The sequence below is a fragment of the Rattus norvegicus genome, chromosome 6 (genome assembly GCF_021556685.1).
Source record: "Rattus norvegicus strain SHRSP/BbbUtx chromosome 6, alternate assembly SHRSP_T2T, whole genome shotgun sequence".
Classification (NCBI taxonomy): domain Eukaryota; kingdom Metazoa; phylum Chordata; class Mammalia; order Rodentia; family Muridae; genus Rattus; species Rattus norvegicus.
This window is the reverse complement of record NC_141539.1, coordinates 38,320,348-38,343,285: the sequence shown is the minus strand read 5'-3', so window position 1 is coordinate 38,343,285 and position 22,938 is coordinate 38,320,348. Positions and strand designations below refer to the sequence as shown.

At 43.2% G+C, this 22,938-nt stretch overlaps 1 protein-coding gene across 1 annotated transcript in view; it reads right to left on the bottom strand.

Annotated features, from left to right (window-relative positions):
* The window catches only part of LOC134479337 (uncharacterized), a 271,992-nt gene that overhangs the window by 115,800 nt on the left and 133,254 nt on the right, over positions 1–22,938 (bottom strand). The window contains exon 4 of the mRNA XM_087554984.1: positions 21,452–21,545. Within this exon, the coding sequence (XP_087411110.1) occupies positions 21,452–21,545 (94 nt within the window). The remainder of the gene's footprint in view (positions 1–21,451; positions 21,546–22,938) is intronic.

Below are 22,938 nucleotides of genomic sequence, written 5' to 3'. Positions count from 1 at the left end.
TCTTAATGGTCAGTTTTAAAATAGAGGAATATGGAAGGCATATTTTTCCATGTAGCATTGTTGTGGGATTCTAACAAGAAAATGTGTTATTGTTGCTGAGTGCCTAAAAATTCTTAGGCAATGTATACCACGTGTTCTCTTTATGAGGAATCCTCTGGACCTAGCTGACTGAAACTCAAAGTACGGCCCAGGATTATGCAGGCTCACCAACCTCTTGAACTCAATCAGCAACATGCCTTCCAGTTGTGTGCATGCTGATGTAAGGATGCCAACACTCATCTGGATCACACGTTACATAATGTAATTAGAACACGGCAGGGTAAGAAATCTATGTTGGGGCACAAATGGCAATCAGGACAAAAAGATTAAGAACTAGAGGTACCCACATGTATTGTGGGCTACTATCCCTCAAATCAAGCCGAGTATCCTCAAAACAAGGAACACTCATCGCCTGGAGCTCAGGCATCAGGGACCTAGTCTGGAAGCCAGCCCTAAGACTGGCCCCTGGTACATGGAAACCTTAGCTTCCAGATGCTGCTGTAGCACTTTAAACATCTGGTCTCCCGGCTTCCTGGGGCAGAGTGATGCTGCCATGCACACATACATCGGCAACCTCTAAGGGCATTAGCAGACATCTGGGGAACCCAGCCTGCTGTGTTTGGCTTGTCTGATTGGAAGGAGTACAAGAAGATTCTCAAAATCCCGAAGAACAAGCCCAGTATCAGTCTGGTGGGGGTTTCCTAGCTGCCAGAAGCCTCCTTACTGGAATTCAAGTCACTGCAGCTAACAAAGAGACCACCAAGCTGCTAGCACAAGATAGCAAGGCCTGAGAGAGAGTATGTCATAGATCTCAGGATCTGAGGAGCAGCAATGGCACTTAAACAGAAAGGATTTCCCTGGTTCAGTTAATTTTAGAAACACCACATTGAACAACGTTGTGCATGTTTCTTTACAGGAGTCAATGGGAGTGCACATTGTAAATCTTCAAAGGGAACTGTTAAATTTAATTAAGTTTGGCCTAAAGCAGCCTCTGTACATTGTTCGTGTTTGGCCTAATGGTACATAATGAACTATAACTTAATGTACAAGCAGACAGCAATTTCGAGTAGCTAAATCCTAGCTAAGCGCAGACATCTAGCTTCATTCAACATCTCAGGCAAGTACACGGCTACCTGAGGTTCAAACCAACAGGTTGAAATCAGGAAAGCCAAGATTTTACAGTTCAGCTGTCTTTCTGTCTCCTGCACTCTTTCTGGATTCCTCCCTCTTATCCACTATGTTAGCCAGCCAGCAGCAGCTCTGGAGTCACCCTGAGCCTATTCTTGTTCGGCAGGTCATTGGATATGGAAGCCATTCTTTGCTTGATCAAGTTCTGTTGAATATAATCTATTCTGGTTTTAGCAGAAAATGCACTAGCCTTTGCTTCCAGAACATTTCAACTCCCTCTTATTCCACTTCAGTCTATCACTGCTTACATGGCGTTGTGATGAAACAATCAACACAAACAGGCTATACAGAGGAAAGACTATTTGGCTCTCCATCTCAGAAGCATCTGTCCATGATGACAGGGAAGGCGTGGCAGAGCAGCTCAAGTCACACCATGGCAGACAAGGAAATAGAGAGCTGGACAGGAAGTAGCCAAAGATAATAGTATTCCTCTGATGACCTGCCTCTGTCAAAGGCAACCTCCGAACTTTTTATATGTCACAAAATAGCATCAAATGAGGTCCAACCACTCAAAACATGAGCCTGTGGGGAACGTTCAATCTACAACAGTTAGGGAGAAAGTCTTTAGATGTTGGGGTAGCTTTACAGAGACAGAAACAGAGCACTTGGAATAGAATTCCAAGGAAGACAGTCTATGAGTGCACGCAGTGGGGATTTTAAGGGCTTTCTGGTTTAAGGTAATTGGTCAATCAAGGTGTACGGATATGTCATCAAACACATCAGATGTATCAGAGAGTCTTACTGTTTATTGAGACTGCTCATTACAAGTTTCACACATCATGCATCAGACTTTTTATTTACCATATGGTTTAATCTTCCAAACCCATGTTCAAAGAAGCTACTGTTTTTCCCATTTCCATGATGGAAGTAAGGCTTTAAACTGTCAATGAGGTGTCACTAGTCCAATTTAACCTAGTTCTGTCTGGTTTCGGATGCATATTGAAATATTGTAAGAGTCCCCTGGACCTTGGAGCTCAGGAAACCTCATTCCCTGTGTACCAAGAACTGCTTAGTAGGATGGCCTTGCTAGGTAGAATTAGCTTGAGGCGAGGAGTCAGCCATCTGGTGGCTCCAACAGGATTATGCAGATCAAGGCTCTGGATGGTGTGTAAGGCCAACCTGACCTGTGTTTTGTCTCAAGCTTATCATTTGCATCTTATCATCCTACTTTCTTATGCCAAGTTCTTCAAACGCCACACAAGATAGCTTGAAAAGCTGGGAAAAGTGGACACACACACAAAAAAATGTTGCTATGCTGACATTCTACCTCTGACATTAGCTATTAATTGGGTTGGATAAACAACTGCCCTGTCTCACACATTCAACGGTATTTTCATATTTATAGGTCCCAAAGGGGAAAGATACATGCCACCCTCAATTGATCACCCTGGGGTTTTGCAAGAGAACGAAAACATTTTCCTAAGTACAAAAATCCTTCCTTGAGACTTGCCTAAACCAAACAGCTCAACACACTTGTCAGGAATGAATCCATGGTCTTTGAGTGACCTTTTCTCTTCCAGTTTCAGAATCACCCCACTATGTAACACTTTATTTCTGATAGAAGAGGAAAATGTGACATAACAAAATGAGAAAGATAAAACACCCAGACACCGGGATTGTTTAAATGTGATGCAGAATAGGAATAAAAGGTCTGGTGGATAAGCTATGGGTGTTCCTGTCCTGATTCTGCTGGGGCACATGCTGAGTGACTTCTGCCCAGTTCCCCTTTCAGTCCACATCTGTAAAATGAGCCTCTGTGGCACTCCAGTTTGGGGATGGACCTCCAGCCTGTGGATTCCATGGAAGATAATTCCTATGATGACATTTGTACACCAGCCCAGTGAGATTCCCAGGAAATGCAGAGCCTGCCTGATTGGCCCCAGAGGAAGCATCATGGTTTTGATCAAAAGAGCCTAAAAACAAAACGCTTTAACCAAAACAATTCAAAGCAGGTGGAAGCTCAGCCTCTCTGGAGGGCAACCGAAGCCTAGCACAGTAGGGACTTTCTATGCCTTAGTGTTTACAATTGCTAATGTTCTCAGTGTACCTGGCCTTGTTTCTTTCTTCTGAAGTGGAAAGGTTAGTATCAGCTTCCTGTTAAACTCTGGATAGAGGCCTTTGAAACAGTTCAGCGGATAAAGTGCATGTTTCCCTGAAGCTGAGAAGACCCTGGCATCCACGTGATGGAAAGAGAACCAACTCTCATAAGATAGCTTTGTACATATGTGAATGTATACACATACCTGTGTGCATGCACGCGTGTGCCTACACACACACACACACACACACACACACACACACACACACAGAGAGAGAGAGAGAGACAGAGAGACAGAGAGACAGAGAGACAGAGAGACAGAGAGACAGAGAGACACACAGAAAGAGACAGAGAGAGATGTAGGGAGAGAGATTTAGGGAGAGGGAGAGAGAGAGAGAGAGAGAGAGAGAGAGAGAGAGAGAGAGAGAGAGAGAGAGAGGCGGGGAGAGGGAGAGAAAGGGAGAGAGAGAGAGAAATACTTTAAAAATCTGGGTCATAGTGATAGGATGGAATTCCCTACAGTGATAGTAAGTAAATTCCATCCCAATTTGCTCCTCTTTTTAATTCCATTAAATTTAAGATTATTAGCCATGTTAAATATATATTAAAATGCCTTAGTTTAGTCAGGCTGCTACAACATATCAAGGGAGTGACTATAAATAGCTAAGTATACCATGTCATACATCTGATTGTTTCTTTCTGTTCTTGGAGACAGGTATCCCTAAGACCAAGGCGTCAGCATGTTTAGTATCTGCTGCGATCCCTCTATTTTGATTCATGCACGATGCCTTCTAGACTCCTTGGGTGACTGAAGGGGACAAAGCAACTCTCTGGGTCTTCAGTACAAGATTTCTAATGGCTAGAACTCTCTGTAGGACCCAACCACTTTCCAAAGGTCCTGTCTCCTAGAATCCACACATAGGGATTAGATTCCAACACATGGATTTCGAAGGAACACAATCAGACTACAGTGAAAAGATTAAAATTAATATAAGTGGGACTTGAACATGTACCTCTTAGACTTTTCACAGTTTACCATTACTAGGAAAGCAATTGGATCAATTGTGACTAAAGGGTAGGAAACATTAGCACTATGGTTATTCCTAATCCATGGGGTTTTCTTGTTTTGTTTTGAGTTTTTTGTTTTGGTTTGGTTTGGGCTTTGTCTTTTGTGTTTTGTTTGTTTGTTTGTTTGTTTATTTGTTTTGCCTCTGCAGAGGAAAGCATACCTAGAAACTGATGGGTGTGTCTCAGCATGTTTTTATTCTTTCACCACAGATGGCAAATAAATAGTAATATATGAATTTGTCTGTATAAAAAAATTATATGCCGAACTCATTATTTTAAAATTTCCTTTTTCTCTTAATGGATCCTTCTAAGATTTGTCCACTTACAACTTATTTTATCTGTTTGATGAGACACTAAAAATAGCTGATACCACATTGTTTCTATTATAAATAGTGCTATTGTATACATACTTGCTAATGTCTTACATTCATGCAGAGCACTCCCTTTGGTGCACGAACCTGGAAACACTTGTACCAAAAAACAACTTTGCTGGCAGTGGATAATCTCCTCAGACTTTATATATTTGCATGTAATCCCTGATTAGGTTGAATCTTTTCATTTTTTAAGAAATGGATGAGTGTGTAATAATATTTATTGTTTTTATTCATTCTGTTGAATTTGAGATATTTTTATATTTTACTGAATATTTATAGGGTTTTTATATGTACATGACTTACTTGGTAAAATTTTCTCTTTTTGCAATTAGCATGTTTTTTCTCCCTCCATTGCTAATTGGCAAGGTGTCTGTATATGTTGTAGATCCTAGTTCTTAGCTGATGTATTTACTGGAAACAGTTCCTGTCTCCTTACCTCCTAAGGTTTCTTTTGCCAGGCAGAAGTTTGTACGGTTAACACAGGCAAATGTGCAATGGGATACATTGCTTTATGATTTGCCTTTTGGGGACTTAAGTACTTCCTCCTATTCAATCTTACATAGACTACATGGTCTTGGTACCTGTAATCATTCTTCCTTGATACTTAAGAATCATCATAAAGATTATCTGTGACTCTCCTAAAAGTAATACATGTTTACTGTAGAAGATTGAGGAAAAATTGGAAGAACACAAATCAGTACATCCTTTGACAATTCTGAAAATTATTAGCATCCTTGCAGGGAAATCGCCCGCCAGGGAAACACTATTTAAAGCCTTGCCAACTTAGTGTGCTCCATGGTGAGCATGGCTAAGCTTAGGATAAAGACTGATCCATATTTGAGACAAATGTCTACTCCTATCTCAGTGAGCTACGCATACATGCTGCTCTGCGTCCTTTCTTTCCTTATCTATAATCTATAAATTATATCAAATTCACATATTGGGGCCATAGCTGGCAAAATTTTTTTGAAAGGAGTTTGGGTCAGAGGCTGCAAAGGGAGCTCGAAGCAAGCAGTGAAGAGCACTTGCTCCTCCTGCCTAAGACCTGGGTTCATTTCCCAGCAGCCATATCCAGCAGCTTACAGCTGTTTGTGACTTCAGTTCCAAGAGATTTTACACCCTTTTCTGGTCTCCCAGGGCATCTGCAAGCATATGGGCATGCATACACACATACGATGAAAATTACAAGAAATCTTTCAAAAACAAAAATTGTAAAACGAGAAGAGGCTCATGTGCCTTCTGGGTTGTTATAGAGCAACATACAAAGACTCTTAGGGCAAGGGATGGGAGAAAACCAAGACTGGAGTGTAGTCACGCTTACTAGCCCAAGTCCAAGGGAAAGGCAGAATCTTAGCACCAACACATGCATGGAGTCTGTAGCGTTCTCACCAACTCATATAACCGTAACCATCCTCTGGACTGCTCTGATTGTTACTGGGCTTCCATTTATAACAATGTATGACCCAGAATCTAAAAGGGCCTGAAAACTGGTTGGCGAACTCAAGGCAGTGGCTGATCTCACCCTCAGCACTTGCCACTTAGAAGACCTAATTAGCAAAGAGAAAAGCAATAGACCTTTTTTTGGTATTATATTATTCATTGTCTTTTTGCCTGGTATCAGTTTCACCACCCCTAGCCATGGTGTCACCTCATAAAGAACTTATTGTTACACACAAAAATAACAAGGGCATGATCAGAACGTTGCAAGGAACATAACTCCACATTCTTTGTCTCCTTGCAACTGAAATCCTCAGGTCAACAGGCAATTACCTTCACAAAGTATGCCATGTTTCAAACGAACGTGGCTTGGGTTGAGATGGCCTTTGCCTAAAGAAAGACTATTTTTAGGAAGCTTGGCAAAGAACCCTAAGTTTCCAGCCCCACGCTGTACTGCCAAAAAGCTAATTCCACCAATTTTTTTTCTTACCAAAAGGGGATAAAAGAGAAAAAAAATGGAAACACTCTTCCTATGGCTACCCCCCTTAAGCCTTGAAGCTTGTCTTCCCAAAATGGTGAGAATAACTTCACACCTGAATGGTTGCATTTGGGACTCAAGCTGCAGGTTATAGGACTAGAATGTCCTGCCTTTCCATGCCTTGAAGAAGCATGGAGCCTTTCTTTCTTTCTTTAAAGTGCAAATCCAATTAGAGAAGGGCCAGGGTTGTGTTCAAGAACTCCAGGGCTATAGACTGGAAATAAAGAGTTTCCTTCTTGTTCCCTGCAGCAGTAAAAATGCTTTTAAATAGAAAATGTTAATCCTTCTATGTGCACTTTACAGCTGTACAAGTCCAAATATCATTTTCTAATAAAGACTAAGATTTTAATAAAAACAGATGTTGTTGATCCAGGATGCTCCAAAGCAGAGACACTGGATAAGAACCTGTGCTGTTGATCTGGGATGGGGATTTTATCCCTCATAACAACAGTTTTTTCTATATAATTAGACCAGCGTTGTTCTTTACATAGACTACCAATTTCAGGTTGGCCTCCGATCTCCAGCAGTTATTGGAATAGGAGCTTCAGACCAGCAGCTTCAGTATCTCCTTAGACCTTGCTAGACATGCCTCAGAGTCAGACTCTTTTTCAGGACATCTAGACACCATTTGTGAACTGCAGATGGCTTGAAATAATTGAGAACTCTTCTTCTACAAGTCAGCATCTGCTACAATAGCCCAAAGACCTTCCATTTCATCCTCTGATGTCTCCTTAGTTCGTTCTCTCTCTCTCTCTCTCTCTCTCTCTCTCTCTCTCTCTCTCTCTCTCTTTCTCCTTCCCTCCTTCCCTCCCTCCCTCCCTCTCTCCATCCTTCTCTCTCTCTCCATCCCTCTCTCTCTGAAATTACTCATATTATTAGCAACATAGACACACAGAAAGCTTTCTCTTTCTTAGTCCCCATAAGCTAATCATTTTATCCTCAGGTTTCCTCGCATGGCTCTAGTTTTGCATTTTGATGATACCTTGTAAACTATCTGGAGTACACTGCTCTATTCCACTAGCCAATGGGGTCTTTGGAAACATGTTATCATTCATACCTCCTATCATCAGCTATTTTTCCAACACCAAGAACACAGATGGGTTTATTTTGTATCCCCTTCTAAGTGGGATTGAAGCATTCTCACTTGGGCCTTCTTCTTGATAGGATTCATATGGCCAGTGAGTTGTACTGTTGGGTATTCTTTACTTTTTAACTAATATCCACTTATCACTGAGTACATGCCATGCATGTCCTTTTGGGTCTGGGTTACCTCGATCAGGATATTTTCTAGTTCTATCCATTTGCTTTCAAATCCATGATGTCCTTATTTTTACTAACTGAATAGTACTCCACTGTGTAAATGAAGCACATTTTCTCTATCCATTCTTCATTTGTGGGACATTTGGGGGTTTTCTAGCTTCTGGCTTACAAATAAGGCTGCTATGAACATAGTAGAGCATGTGCCCTTGCACTATGGTGGAGCATCTTTGGGATATATGCCCAGGAGCTGTTTATCTGAGTCTTAAGGTAGAACTATTTCCAATTTTCTGAGGAACATCAAGATTGTTTTCCAGAGTGCTTGTACCAGTTTGCAATCCCACCAACAATGGAGGAGTGTTCCTCTTTCTCTACCTCCTCACCAACATGTGCTATTACTTGAGTTTTTGATATTAGGTGTTCTGATTGGTATAAAGTGGAAACTCAGGGTCATTTTGATTTGCACTTCTGTGATGACTAAAAATGTTTAACATTTCTTTAAGTGCTTCTTGGCCATTCAAGATTCCTCGGGTGAGAATTCTATGTTTAGCTCTGTATCCTATTTTTTAATTGTGTTATTTGGTTTTTTGTATAATTTTGAATATTGGCCCTCTCTCAGATATAGGATTAGTGGAGATATTTTCCCAATCTGTAGGTTGTCATTTTTCCAGTTGACAGTGTCCTTTTCCTTACAGAAGCTTTTCAGTTTCATGAGGTCCTATTTGTCAATTGTTGATCTTAGAACCTGAGCCATTGGTGTTCTGTTCAGAAAATTTTCCCCAGTGCCAATGCATTCAAGGAGGGACCTGGATGGGAGAGGGGAGGGGAGGAAGGGGGAATAAGATCTGGTATGGAGGGCAGGAGAGAAACCCAGAGGGCCAGAAGAATGAATGGAAATATGCAGCAGCAAGGTGTGGGGGCAAGAGGAACCTCTAGAAAAGTCCCAGAGACCTAGGATGTGAGAGGCTTAGATGAAATGCCCAACAGTGGGAAGGTGGAACCTGAAGAGACCACCTCCAATAGAGAGACATGGTCCCCAGTAGAAGTATGTGACCACCCACCCATCTCAAAATTTTTGACCCAGAATTGTTCCTGTCTAAAGGAAATGCAGGGACAAAAAAATGGAGTAGCGACTAAAGGAAAGGCCATCCAGTGACCAACCCAACTTGGGATTCGTCCCATGGACAGGCATTGACACTATTACTCATGCACATCCCAATCACTGACACTGTTACTGATGCTGTGTTGTGCTTAAAGACAGGAGTCTAATCTAGCATGGCTGTCCTCTGAAGGGCTCTACCAGCACCTGACTGAAACAGATGCAGATACTTACAGCCAACCATTTGATTGAGGTCAGGGACCCCTATAGAAGAGTCGGGGGAAAGATTGAAGGGGCTGAAAGGGATTGCAACCCCCTAGGAAGAACAACAGTGTTAACTAACCCAGACCCCTCAGAACTCCCAGAGACTAAGACCCCAACCAAAGATCATACATACATTGGCTGGTCTGTGGCCTCTGGCACATATGTAGCAGAGGATTACCTTGTCTGGCCTCAGTGGGAAAGGATGTACCTAATCCCTTAGAAACTTGATGCCTTAGGGAAGGTGGATTCTGTCAGGGAGGTGAGGTTGGGAAGGGAGGAGCACCCTCTCTGAAGCAAAGGGGAGGGGAGAGGGTGAAGAACTCAGGGAAGGGGGACTTGGAAGGAGGGCAACATTTGGAATGTAAATAAATAAAATAATTTTAAACAATGGAGATGGGTGTTCAGAGCACAATAGCTGAGATAGAAGCACTGATTTATCATTTTGAAACCTTATCAAAGAGAGATGGGAGAAAATGAAGAGGGAGGTGGGAGAATGGGGACGAGAAGAAGATGGAGAAAGAAGGAGGTAGAGAATGGAGGAGGGAGAGGAGGGAGAGGAGGGGGAGGAGGGGGAGGAGGGGGAGGAGGGGGAGGAGGGGGAGGAGGGGGAGGAGGGGGAGGAAGGAAGGGGAGAGTAGTGCTGCAGCCTGCTGGAATACTGACAGATCTTGTTAGCTTGATCTTATGCAGGTCCCATAGCTGTTACCATAGCTGCAGCGACTTCATGTGTAAGAGGGCCACATCGTGTCCAGTAGACAGTGTTTCACAACTCTCCTCCTCACCTCTGGCTCTTACATTATTTCTAGCCCCTCTTACTTTATGCTTCCTGAGCCTTGGAGGGAGGTAATAGACGTGTCTTACTGAGGGCTGAGCACTCAGTCAGTCACTTATCCTTAGCACTTTGACCAGTTCTGCGTCTCTGCACTGACTGTTGCTTACTCAGAACATTTTCTCCCTAAGGTTGAGAGCAGCCCTAATCTACAGGCATAAACCTGGACATCTAGAAGGCCGCTGGACAAGGCCATTTAGCAAAACAACAGAAGCAAGTCCCCTCCTGTCCACCGTCCCCAGGGTCACTGTGATAAGAATGTATTATGTGAAAAAAATTAATAAAAATACATACTAAAAAAATTACCAAAGTACTCCATGTGCAAACAATTCTTTAGAGAGACGGATATAAATTAGTTATTTTGTATGAGTGGCAACAAGAATCCAAGCTTCACATTTTGTCAAAGTACCTTGAAGAAAAGCAGAAATTAACCTTTCAATCTTGTTTCCAATTTCTACCAGAGAAATCTGTCCTTTGAAAGTAATGATTTAGTTTTTCAAAACATCTGGCCTCCGTTTCTTTGTTTAAGTTTCAGGGGCTAAGTTGAATATCTCACCGTTAATATTTTAAGAGTCGCTGACACCTAATGGAAGATTTTGAAAGAACAAGCAATTTCTAGGAAAGTGGTAGCGTTAGACAGTCCCTTTCTACCCCTCCTACGCAGAAGACCCATCCTGAAAACTGCTGCCCCTAAGGATCCAGCAGGGGTTCCAGAGAGCTAGAAGTGTTGTGACCTCATATGGCGATGGGAACACAACTGACCCATGTGACACCATCTGGGTGTCACTTTTCCACCTTACATTGTTTTCCTAGTTGCTCAGAGGTGTCCCTCTCAGGCCTGTTTGCCATGGCACCCTTGAATAGCCCATTAGTAACGGCTGGCTCCAGAGGTCTTCCTTATGCAGTCGGCTTTGTGTCAGCACTAGGAACCAATGTGGCGCCTACCATGGCCAAGTGGCCCTCCAGGACCCCACTGGGAAATCCTAGAGTTTTATGGGGTTCACTGCAGTTTTTGTGTAAACAATGTAACGTTTTATGATGGGAAACCTAGTCCTTTGCTTTTTATGGAAAAGCATTGATTAAGGCTTTCTGAATGTTTGAAACGTAAAGAAGTGTGAAAAACTAATGTTGTTTCAGAAACGGTCCAAGGAAAAAGATCATGTAGTGGCTACAAGTTTAATGACCTTTCTCATAAAATTATGTGGGGGATTTGCGATAAGCAAGCAATAAAAATGTTTCATTGCCTCTGGTTCTCCCAGCTGTGGATTAAGTGTTTTATAAAGATAGCCCATTGCTGTCCCTGTTCATTTGGTCCAAGAGGATTTAATATAATTCCAAGAGGAATGTCAATGAATTCATAGCTTACATTTTTAATTAAAGTAGTTGAAGTAGCAAATTTTCTTTAAAAGCTATTTTGAAATGAGAAGGCTGATTCTGCCCAAATTGTCTAAAACAAACTCCATTGATGAATAAAGGTTCTCATAATGTGTGGGAACCAATAGGACAAATACCACTTAGAGGATGCTCTAATGTAAACTGGAGACTTTGAACAACATGCATATCGGGGTAGATTCAACATTTGTAGCCAATATGACACCATGTGCTGATGCTGATGGCAGGAGAAGACATGTGTTTAGAGACAGGATGTATGGGAACTATCTGTAGGTCCTGTTCAATTTTGTTATAAAAATAAAACTCCTAAAATGCTTTCAAATGCAAAACCTAAATTTAAAACTGTGAGTACATATATGATATGAATATGTATGTATGTATTGTCCACATATGTGTATATGTGTATATTATGTAAGGGGTATTGTGTGTTATGTGTATCTGTATATGCTCACATGTGTGCATATGTGTACATCTGTATATACATGTGCTTTGTATGTATATATATGCATGTGTGCTTATATACATATGTGTGCATGTGTGTGTATATGTATCTGCCCTACCACTTGTGTATATGTATGTATTATATGTATGTATTTGCATGTAGTTATGTGTATATGTATACTATGTATATGTGTGCATATGTTTTACTATGAGTTGTGTATATGTACATATGTGTTTGTATGTGTTGATGTGTATATTCTGTGTATATGTGTGCACATCTGCATGTATGCATGTATATATTGTATATGTATGTATATGTAAGTATTGTTATATATGTATGTATGTATGTGCACAGCTACATGTGTGTAGGTGCATATTGTATGTATGTGTGTATGTGTGTGTTATGTATATAGGATGTTTGTATATTAGATTATTCAAGTTTAAACATCTTTCTATTTTACCCTTTTATAATATGTTGCAAACTTTTCTAGCATAATTAGTCATGGTGTTAGCCATGGTGCCTCTCATCCTTACTCAGGCACAGGGAACTCAATTTTTCCAAAAGTCCCATAGATAGAACTAGAAGCCCAGAAGAGTGGTCAGTCTGCACCACCTGCAAGGCATGACCTAGAATAGAGGCTGATTTCAGATTGATATGAGGGTACCATACTGTGTGGGACTTCTTATAAAATTGAGGTTGACAAAAACAAGGTGCTACCCAAACTCTGGTCTTTGATTCTTAGACCTGAAATAAAGGATACCAAAAGAGTGGCTTCATTAAAAAAAAAAAAAAAGACATGACCATTATCCTAACTAATCAGCTTTTCATAAGGGAACACAGAAATCAGACAGTCAAAGGAATTGCTGGGAATTCTAAAGCAGCCCTTGACCAAGGCATGGAAACATGTTAGGGCAAAATGCTTTCACCTGACCTATTTTGGCAGTAATGCCATGCCAAAAAGGAGGTAGCTTCCAGGGAAGGTTTGCTCACAAAGAAAATGCTGTTCTAGAGTGGGTAATGCTCACAGGAAACCTCCAGGGAAATGACACTTCAGATGGATCTTGAAAGAACCATGCTGTGGCCTCTTGGTCTCCAGCACTCACCTGCCCACAGTCTTTTCCTGCAAGAGCACACAACATGCCTATGTCCCATGGCTGGCAAAACCTGTTCAATCCAAGCCTTTCAGTAAGGAAATCTATACCAACACTGTGTTAAGAGAGTGTAGTGCCACATTGTCAACACAGTGAGCTACAGATGTGGGCCCAGGCTCCAAGTCATGCTGGGAATACAAATGCAGAGAGAACGTATTCCTGTGTTCTGTCTGCTCACTCTCCCTTTGTAAGGTGTCACTGGGAGAGAAGTAGAAACCAGCAAACTTTCCCCAGGCTCAGCCCCACATGCAGCCATAACCCACAGATGCCACCCCCTCTGCCCAGTTGCTCTTTGACCTCAGTGATGACCTATGGAAAACAACCTTATTAAAGGACCGAGGTCATTTATCCCTACTGCTATGCACATTGGCCCCTTTAGGGCTAAAGCTGCTGGATTATATGTGGTGTTTTATGAGATGATCAGGTGTCAGGGAGCAATGGAATACAGGCTGACAAGCAGATTCTTTGACAAGGACTGTCAAAGCTTTCCTGAGGGGGCCACTCACTGACCCCCTAATCCCCAGAGCACTTTCTCTCATTTGTGGCCAAATACACTATCATTTACATTTTCCTCAATCTCCCCACAATTTCCTTACCTCAGAAAAGCAAAGGGTGTCCATATCCATTCATCTGCCATTAAAGGAAAAAAAAAACAAATTGAAGAGGTTAAGCAGCATTTTTTTTTTTTTTGCATGAAAGGGAGCGGTGAAGACAGAATCAGAGATGGTCTCTTACATCCCAAGTGAAGAGTAAAAACCTAGGCATTTTCAAAAAGGTATGAGTCTTCGAAGCTGATTAATTTTTAGATCTTAAAAAGCCATACGGTCTCTTTAAAGAGCAATGAAAGCCTGATTCAAGTTGTTAAATTTTATGTTGTGTGTAATGTTGTAAGTGATGTCAAACCTTCCACATTTTCTTACCACTGACATTGGACAGTCTACTCCACTCAAGACCTCGGTTACCAGAGTTGAGATTAAGTAACCTAACCAGGAAATAAGGGCAGAATGGAATTTTATTACACAGAATTGAAAAGTTCAGATGCAAAATAATTAAGTCTGAGCCAAATATAGCCATTCTTTTCTCCCATCAGTTTATTTTGGTGGATAATTGGCTGTATTCGGCATTTCACTGAGCTGCATATAAAACTTTATTGCCCTTGTAAAACACATGCTGTGAATTCTGATGCTTCTGTGTGTTTGGGGGGACATAATTGTTGCCCTTACGAAATGCACTGCTTACCTAAGTTTTGAAACCCAACTAGGCTTCCAGGAGGCCTGCCCCTGAAGGCTCTGAGTGCTAGGCTGTGTGGAGAGTTCCCAACTAAGAGAAGGAAGGAGCCTGTGGTGACTGACAATGCCTCACCCCATCCTCATGCCCTCACATGACACCGCCATATCCCCAATCACACCCATACACTCCCTAAGCCCACACCCCCATGCCCACACCACACCCTCATCCCCACCCACCACAGCCAGGATTTTAAAGCACCTGAAAAGCAAAGACAGACACGGGCCTGTTTGATAGGAAGCTCGCTGTTGAGCTACAGAATCAAGGGTCAAGAACCAAGGTTTTAAATACAGCAAGTCTGCACTGAGTGTGTCTCGGTGCTTCTGACAAATCTAAACCACAAATCTGAAGTATGTGGGGTCTGTCCCAAGGTGGTCTCCTGCTTTTCTTCATTCTTCTGAGAAATAGGAGCTTTCTATTCACTGTGACGGCTTCCTTTCCTAGGCATCCATAGAATGATACAGAATTGGCCTAATTGGGAGCTTTCTTTTGAGAAAAACAATATGTGAATACACCCGGTTTCAGTTAGCTCCCCAAAGCATTGAACTGTTTCTTCTTCTTTTTTTAATAGGAATATGCCAGAATCCTCCCCTCTGGTTGTTTCTACATGTAGGGCTCACAATGCATTCCTAAGTAGCCCACCATTGCCTGATGACTCTGCCAGCACCAGGTAGGACTCCATGTCCAAATGGCCTTTTCACCATCTTCTTTCCAGTGTCATTTGTAAGATTCTTAATGCCTTCCAGCTTTTCCTCAGTGTCACTCATAATGCCATCTCTAATGCCCAGACATTAGACTCCTCAGACCTCAGAGCCTACAGGCACAGTAGAGCTATCTGGGGAAAATTCTTCCTTCATTCTATACATATCCTTTCTCTGTGCCCTAGAGAGTGCTTTTCTGGGTTACTAGGATATGGTGATACATTCAGACCAGATGTCTGACAATGGCAAGACCTTGCAAGCCCAATGGTAAACTTCTGTAAGTCTCTACCCCCAAAGATAACAGGCAAACACATGTATTTGAATGCTTTTGTAGTCAGAGGTTCTAGGCTTCTCACCACAATCTCAAAGGGCTCCAGGGTCCTTGCAATAAAAAAAATTGGAAGCCACTAATCACATCTGGTGTCACATGTGAAGAGCTGAGTATCTGATATACTATGACTTCTCTCATCAGCTGTGGCTTAATTTCTTTCAAGCACAATAGGGGATGGGGTGGGGAGATAGGAATCATGGATGCCCAGAGGGGTAAGGTAGGATGCAGAATACTAACATTTTTTAAAAACGGTCATAGCGACATATGCTTGTAATCCCAGCACTTGGGAAATTGGAAACAGGAGGATCCAGCATTCAAGGTAACCTTTGCCTACCCAGCAAGCTTGAGGCTAGCCTTGGCTGCGTGACATCCTGTCTTAAAGAAAAAAGAAAACTGTAAAAACAGGAAGTTGGAGCTGAAGTCAAGCATGGTACAGTGGTGGCTCATGGCTGTAATACATTTCCATTGTCCCTCTCTGAGCCTCTACTTATCTACCAAGGGCATTTAGCCACCTGCCTCATGTGCACTTCATAAGGTTCAGGAGAGCAGAAGAATGGAGTTTTGATTGACCTTATGTTTGGGATAGAGTATACGACACTACCAAGTTGAAGTAAGATAAATTACAGGATGAGAGTCACAGTCATCCATTTCTTGCTCAAACCAAGGCCTTGGAAATGTAGAGGGAGAAACACTCTTTACAATAAGTTATAACTCAAGTGTGTGATCATAGAGCTGCCTCAGGAGCATGCTGCTCAGTCCTTTCAGCTTTGGGTCTGGCTGGGCATCAACCCTCCTCCTTCGCTCTGCCTTTGGGTTCACCCTCCTACAAGTGCGGATGTCCCAGAGCCCACACTTTGGGTTTTCCCTATGGAAATGGACTAGGTTGATTCCCTGAAACAAAGATGATCTTTGGACCTAATTTGCCTATGGAAAAACAAGATGTGCCAACCGTCCTTAAACCTTGAACTTCATCCTGGGCAGAACCAATGATGACAATTTCCCAGCTAATCTGGTTGAGGTAGGAGACAGGAACACAGCAGGAGACACTTTTGAAACACAGCAATCATGGCTGCCACCAGCACCCATAGGAGACAACATGTCAAGCTGACTAACATGCTGTCTGTCACATAGGGTGTTCTCTGTCTGTCATATAGGGTGTTCTTTCTGAAGACACTCAGTGGCCGTGTAGCCGTTTGTCAAGACCAGAGGCTAAATTTAAAATGTGGGTCTCTTAAAGGCAAATAAAGAGGGCAAGGGAGCTCGGGGATTCCAGGAAGTTGCTTCAGGCATGGTGGGGAGCCAGGGACCCCGTTTCTGGCTGCCTAAGAGGCTTCATGAAGAAACTGGGGAACACTAAGTGCCTGATGTCTGGCCAGAAACACCAGCCTCAGCACGAAGTGTAGAGCTGGAGTAGAAGAGAGTGTCCTCATTGCTTTTGGTGAATTCCCAGGAAACAATAGACAGCTATGAAGTTAGCAGACCGAATGGCGCTTTCTCTCTTGTTCTAGCGTACCAGGGTCTCCCCATCTGTGAATTACACATCTTTTTATAACCCTTCCAGAGAATGTCAGCATGGGAATGTAGACTCAAGCTCATTAGAGCTGCCTAGCTGGTAGGAGAGTAAGCGTTCTTTGTCCAGGGCAAGGGGGGAGCTGCTCTTGACATTGTGGGGTGTTTCATGGTATCTCTTGCTTCTATTCACAAGTTGCCTACCCCCCTGATGGTTTTCATAACTGAAAATGTCTTCAGACATTATCAAATATCCCCTAAGGGAAGAATAGTCACTGAATGGGGCCTCAGGCAAAGGTAGGTAGGTAGGGACTAAGGATGAGTGAGTTTACACAAGTCTTCAGCAGGCTTTCTCCGACATTGTAAAATCACAAGAAACCAGAGTCGCCAAATGCCCATGCTTGCAGACTCCATACAGCTGGGAGAAAGGAGAGACAAAGGGCACAGGTGCTGGTCCTCCACCATTCGCCACTCACACCTCTTTGGAGTCCAATGCTCTTAGCAATAGGCGGAGTTCTTGCTACAATCACTTCATCAGCCCTCCCCAAGAACCTAGAAAGCAGTTACCAATGTTAAGCCATCTTGTAAGTGGAGAATGTGAAAGTTATTAAGAACAAATGATGTCCTGGGACCAAATAGTTGCCTGGCATTGGAGCCTAGATTTCGACCCATGTTCATTTACCCCAGACCTGCCTGTCAACCTAAGGTAATCTCAGTATTAAATCAATGCCACCCTAGAGCCAGGATTCAGAAAGACACCAGAAGAATGAAAAGGACCATCCAGTAAGTGATGCCCCACCCCCACCCCTCCTAGCTTTTGCTTGACCTTCCCCAGCCCAAGTGGAGAAAGCAGTACCATCTAGTTTCACCCTGCAGACTTTTTCAAAAGACCACAGCTATCTCAATGCAGTCACCTCTTTAGACTGGAGAGAAAAGATGATATAGAATGAAAGGAAGGAAGAGAGGGGGGAGAGAGAAAGAAAGAAAGAAAGAAAGAAAGAAAGAAAGAAAGAAAGAAAGGAAGGAAGGAAGAAGGGAGGGAGGGAGGGAGGAAGGAAGGAAGGAAGGAAGGAAGGAAGGAAGGAAGAGAGGGAGGGAGAGGGAAAGAGAAAAAAGAGAGGAGGAAGGGAGGGAGGGAAGGAGGGAGAGAAAGAGAAGGGGAGGAGGAAGAAGGGAGAGAAAGAAAGAAAGGAAGGAAGGAAGAAAGAAAGAAAGAAGGAAAGAAAGAAAGGAAGGAAGAGAGAAAGAAAGAAAGGAAGGAAGAAAGAAAGAAAGGAAGGAAGAGAGAAAGAAAGAAAGAAAGAAAGAAAGAAAGAAAGAAAGAAAGAAAGAAAGAAAGAAAGAAAGAAAGGAAGGGAGGGAGAAAGAAAGAGGAGGAAGGAAGGGAGGGAGGGAAGAAGGAAGGAAAGAAGAGAGGGAGGGAGGAAAGAAGGGAGGGAGGGAGGAAGGAAGGAAGGACAACTTTGCCTGGGTGCCTTGATGTGACATCTGTGACATCTGTGAGCTGGCAGTTTCATGGGCAGAAGTGCCCCACCATCCCTGGGTGCCTGTGGATTCCACAAAATGAAAATAAATCCCAAATGCATGGGGGTAGGGGTAGGGGTAGGAGTGGGGGTGGGAAGCATATTCTTGTTTTGAACACTGAACATAAGCAGCGGCTCAACGCTGAATCCTGGAAGCTTCAATCACATTCCACGATCCGCACTCACCACCGTGAGGGTGCAGGAGTAGAATTTAAGGAGGAATCTGGTTTTTTTCCTTGCTATTTTTTTTAAAGGATCTGAGCAAGTTATGAAAAACAAAAGACCAGCAAGTTCCAAAAACATACTCACTGCATCTCTTTTAAAACACACCCAAACCCAGGACGAACGTCAGGATGACAAGATACTGTACTGATTAATTATTAAGAACACATTGCGTGCGGTTTGACAGCTGTGCCAGAGCCGCCCGCTTCATAGTGATTAAACCTCAATAAATGTGGTTCTAATAATGAGCTGGTATTGAATTATCAGACAATGGCAGCTTCAGTAAATCTTCATTACTTTTGTCTTTTGAGACCTTCATTTAAATTCTGAGTGTACAAATGCTGGTTCTGGAACCCAGCGGGAACCCCCCTGGACTCAGGACCCCCAACCACCACCAGCCCCAACACACACAGCTCTCAGCTGGCCTGGTGGGCAGCTAGGGAGGGGACAAGAATGGAATTGGGAGCCATGCTACTTTTCTAGGAAGTCTGCATTCTAACAGAAATGGCTTTCTTCAAATTCCCACAAAGGGAAGCTTTGCCAGTATGAGAACCAGACACTGGGGTAAAGAAATTTACTTCTGAACTGTGGCATTTTCAGAACAAACACAAAGTGAGCAAGGAGGCGAGGGAATCCTGAAGGCTTCAAGGGAGGAAGAGGGACTGGAAGAGGTCTCTCAGCAAATGCACAAGGGACAGGGTGACAGGCTGACCGAGGCCTTCCAGGGTAAACAAACTAGCTTGGGTATAGAGCCTGGCTTCAAAAGGCCCACAATTACTCATTTTATTGCTCAGAGTTACAGATGATACTATCTCAAAAGGAGGTGACAGCGAGTTAACAGATCCGTCCCTGAGGGTGCCTGGCCCAGACCAAGAGACTCCCTTCTCCAAACAGAGATGAGAGCACAATTAGGCGCCTTTCGAAAGGGAGGCAGTTTTCTGCTTTGGGAAGCCCTTGCGAGGCCAGTTAAGACACCCCCACCATGCACATTTTGGTACTAATTAACTCCTAATTTGGGAAGGGGAAAGGGTGTCTCTTTCAAGAATTTCTCCCTCCGGAGATGGCATCTCAGAGCAGCAGCATTTGGCAGTAAAACACAACAAATGTCAGAGCGGAGTGGCTGCAGGGCTCAGAATTTACAGCTAGGTTCCGGAGTGCTGTTGGAGCCACAGCCAGAGACTCTGATTTCAGAATGGGATGGATCTGGGTAATTAGGCAAAGTCATCCTGGCCTGTCCCACGAGGGTCCTGAGGCCCATCTCAGCTATGGCTTTAGTCAAGTTCTTTCTCCTTGCTGTACCTCCAGTCACCATCTAGCTGCAATGAAACTGTGGCGTTTGGGCAACCTAAGGATTACTCAGTCATAAAGTCTGTGACACTAAGATTGTAAAAGTTATCAGGTATTTGCACTAATTCACACACACACACACACACACACACACATACACGCACGCACACACACACACATACATGCACGCACATGCTCACATACACACAGCGACATAGCGAATGGTACCTGGAAGGCAGATGGTAAGGGATGATCATAGGATTGGTAAACTGTGCCACAGAAGGTATAGTTACAATAAGACTCCAGCCTCCCTCGTCACCGCATTTACCACCATCACGAATTCATTCCTTCTCACTCCTAGCTATTCTAGCAATGGAAGGAGAAGAGCCATTACCACACAGTACAGCCTGGGGCACCATGCCACCGCTCGGCCCTTGCAAAGCTCATCTCCAAGGAATTTTCTGGAAAGTCTCTGCTAGGTCCTGCTACCTTGCTTCGGATCAGTATAGCACTGGAACGCAACCCGGCTTTCTAGCACCAGCCAGCACTATTTTATAACTACTGTTGTCAGAAGGCCTGGGCCTCTGCGTCTGCTCCAGAAGGTGCTGTGAACTCAGAGCCTGAGCTCTGCTTCCTCTAGCAGCCCATGCTTGCACATCTGAAAAGACTTGAGAAAAAGGGTGACATCACTCACTCTCCCAGATGCACCCCTCAAGTTTTCTCTCTTCCTCCCCTTTTTTCTTTGTTATATAGAATGGCACCTGTCTTTCCTGGGCTGATTCTTGTTCCCTGACAGTTACGACACCGATACACACACCCTTCATCTTGCTTCTGCACAGTCTTACAACTGTGATGCATTATCATTGATATCTTCCACAATCGACTATAATATTTTATTACATGACACATTTCCCAAAGGTAATGTATTATTATTGCTGAATATTTTTTGACCCTAAAGTAACAGAATCCTAGCTGCCTTGTTGAGCCACATGGAAAATTTGCATACCTAATAGTGGAGTGGTAAACCTTGAGATCCAGGTTGTTGGTGCTAACAGAGCTTGGTGGCGTTGTGCGTCAAGGAAAGGGTCCAGGTCTGTTGTTGGAGAAGGTGTGGAATTGGGCCTTCAAAACCAGCCACACTTAACAGTTTAGGTTGTAGAGCTTATGTGCTAGAGCAGCTGCTTAGCACACAGGAAGCCCTGGGTTCTCTCGCCAACACCAAAAACAAAACAAAACAAAAAGAGAGAATGAAAAAGAACAAAACAAACATCAGTAGAGAGACAGAGGAGGACCCCAGTATCCCAATGACTCTCCACAATGCCTTTGAGGATGCCAGAAATGGTTGCTTGGCAGCTAGAACAGTCAGCGGGAAGGTGCCACCTACAGGTGAGTTCAGGGAAAGCATGCAGCAAAGCTGGTTTCCAGGGCTGACCTGAACCAAGGACAGTCTCCAGTATGAGTGGACTGGTACTCACTGTGGACCTGTGGGGGACTGGGGGTCCTGATACTCCATTTCCACTAAAGTCTTCCAGGCCCAGCCTCTTCTCTCCTGGCCATGCCAGCTCACTCCTTTTTCAGAAGCTTCCCTCCCAACTTCCCCAAAGCTCGAAATAAAACTCACAGTTCTTGCCAAATATTTTCTCCATCAAGCAGTATTTAGCAACACGAGCGCCACAGAAGGATCATGAACAGATCGAATATCATACATTTATTTTCAAATCCTGGAGATACTTTCCAAATCATTTCTGTTTCTCCCATCCTCTTGTCCTCTCTTCCTCATTACTTTTTTAACTTTTAATTCCTTTTTAGACACACTATTGCCCTTTCAATAATTTTGGCAGGTCCTGGGGTGCACTGACTCCAGAAGAAGGCTAGTCACACATGGCTGCTAAGCTTAAGGACACAGTATGTGGTTGTCTCATGCCCCTATGGCAATAATGTATACAACCCATGAAGAATGGGAAAAAATACCATGAACTGGGTAAACATGTTGTGGTGCCACACCCTGTGTGAGGATGCATGCAGTGACGTGGAGAGCCCTTATGGCTCTCTCTATGTGAAGTCTCATAGATAAGGAAGATCGGGCCATGTGTGTTATATGGATTAGGGGTGACCATGAGGTGTGTGAATGGTGTAGTTAGAGATATCATGATGGACACAGGCTAGGAAGATTTTAAAAAGTAAAGCCACGAGAAAAGTATACACCAAAATGGCATCTTGGCCGAGGTTGGAGAGACAGCCCAGGGGTTAAGAATGTATTGTTTTCCTGCATGGTATTGGTACAGAGACAGACAGATAGACTAATGGAACAGAATTGAAGACCCAGAAATGAACCCACACACCTATGGGCACTTGATTTTTGACAAAGGAGCCAAAACCATCAAATGGGAAAATAGACAGCATTTTCAGCAAATGGTGCTGGTTCAACTGGAGGTCAACATGTAGAAGAATGCAGATCGATCCATGCTTATTACCCTGTACAAAACTGAAGTCCAAGTGGATCAAGGACCTCCACATCAAACCAGATACACTCAAACTAATAGAAGAAAAACTAGGGAAGCATCTGGAACACATGGGCACTGGAAAAAATTTCCTGAACAAAACACCAATGGCATATGCTCTAAGATCAAGAATCGACAAATGGGATCTCATAAAACTGCAAAGCTTCTGTAAGGCAAAGGACACTGTGGTTAGGACAAAACGGCAACCAACAGATTGGGAAAAGATCTTTACCAATCCTACAACAGATAGAGGCCTTATATCCAAAATATACAACGAACACAAGAAGTTAGACCACAGGGAGACAAATAACCCTATTAAAAATGGGGTTCAGAGCTAAACAAAGAATTCACAGCTGAGGAATGCCAAATGGCTGAGAAACACCTAAAGAAATGTTCAACATCTTTAGTCATAAGGGAAATGCAAATCAAAACAACCCTGAGATTTCACCTCACACCAGTGA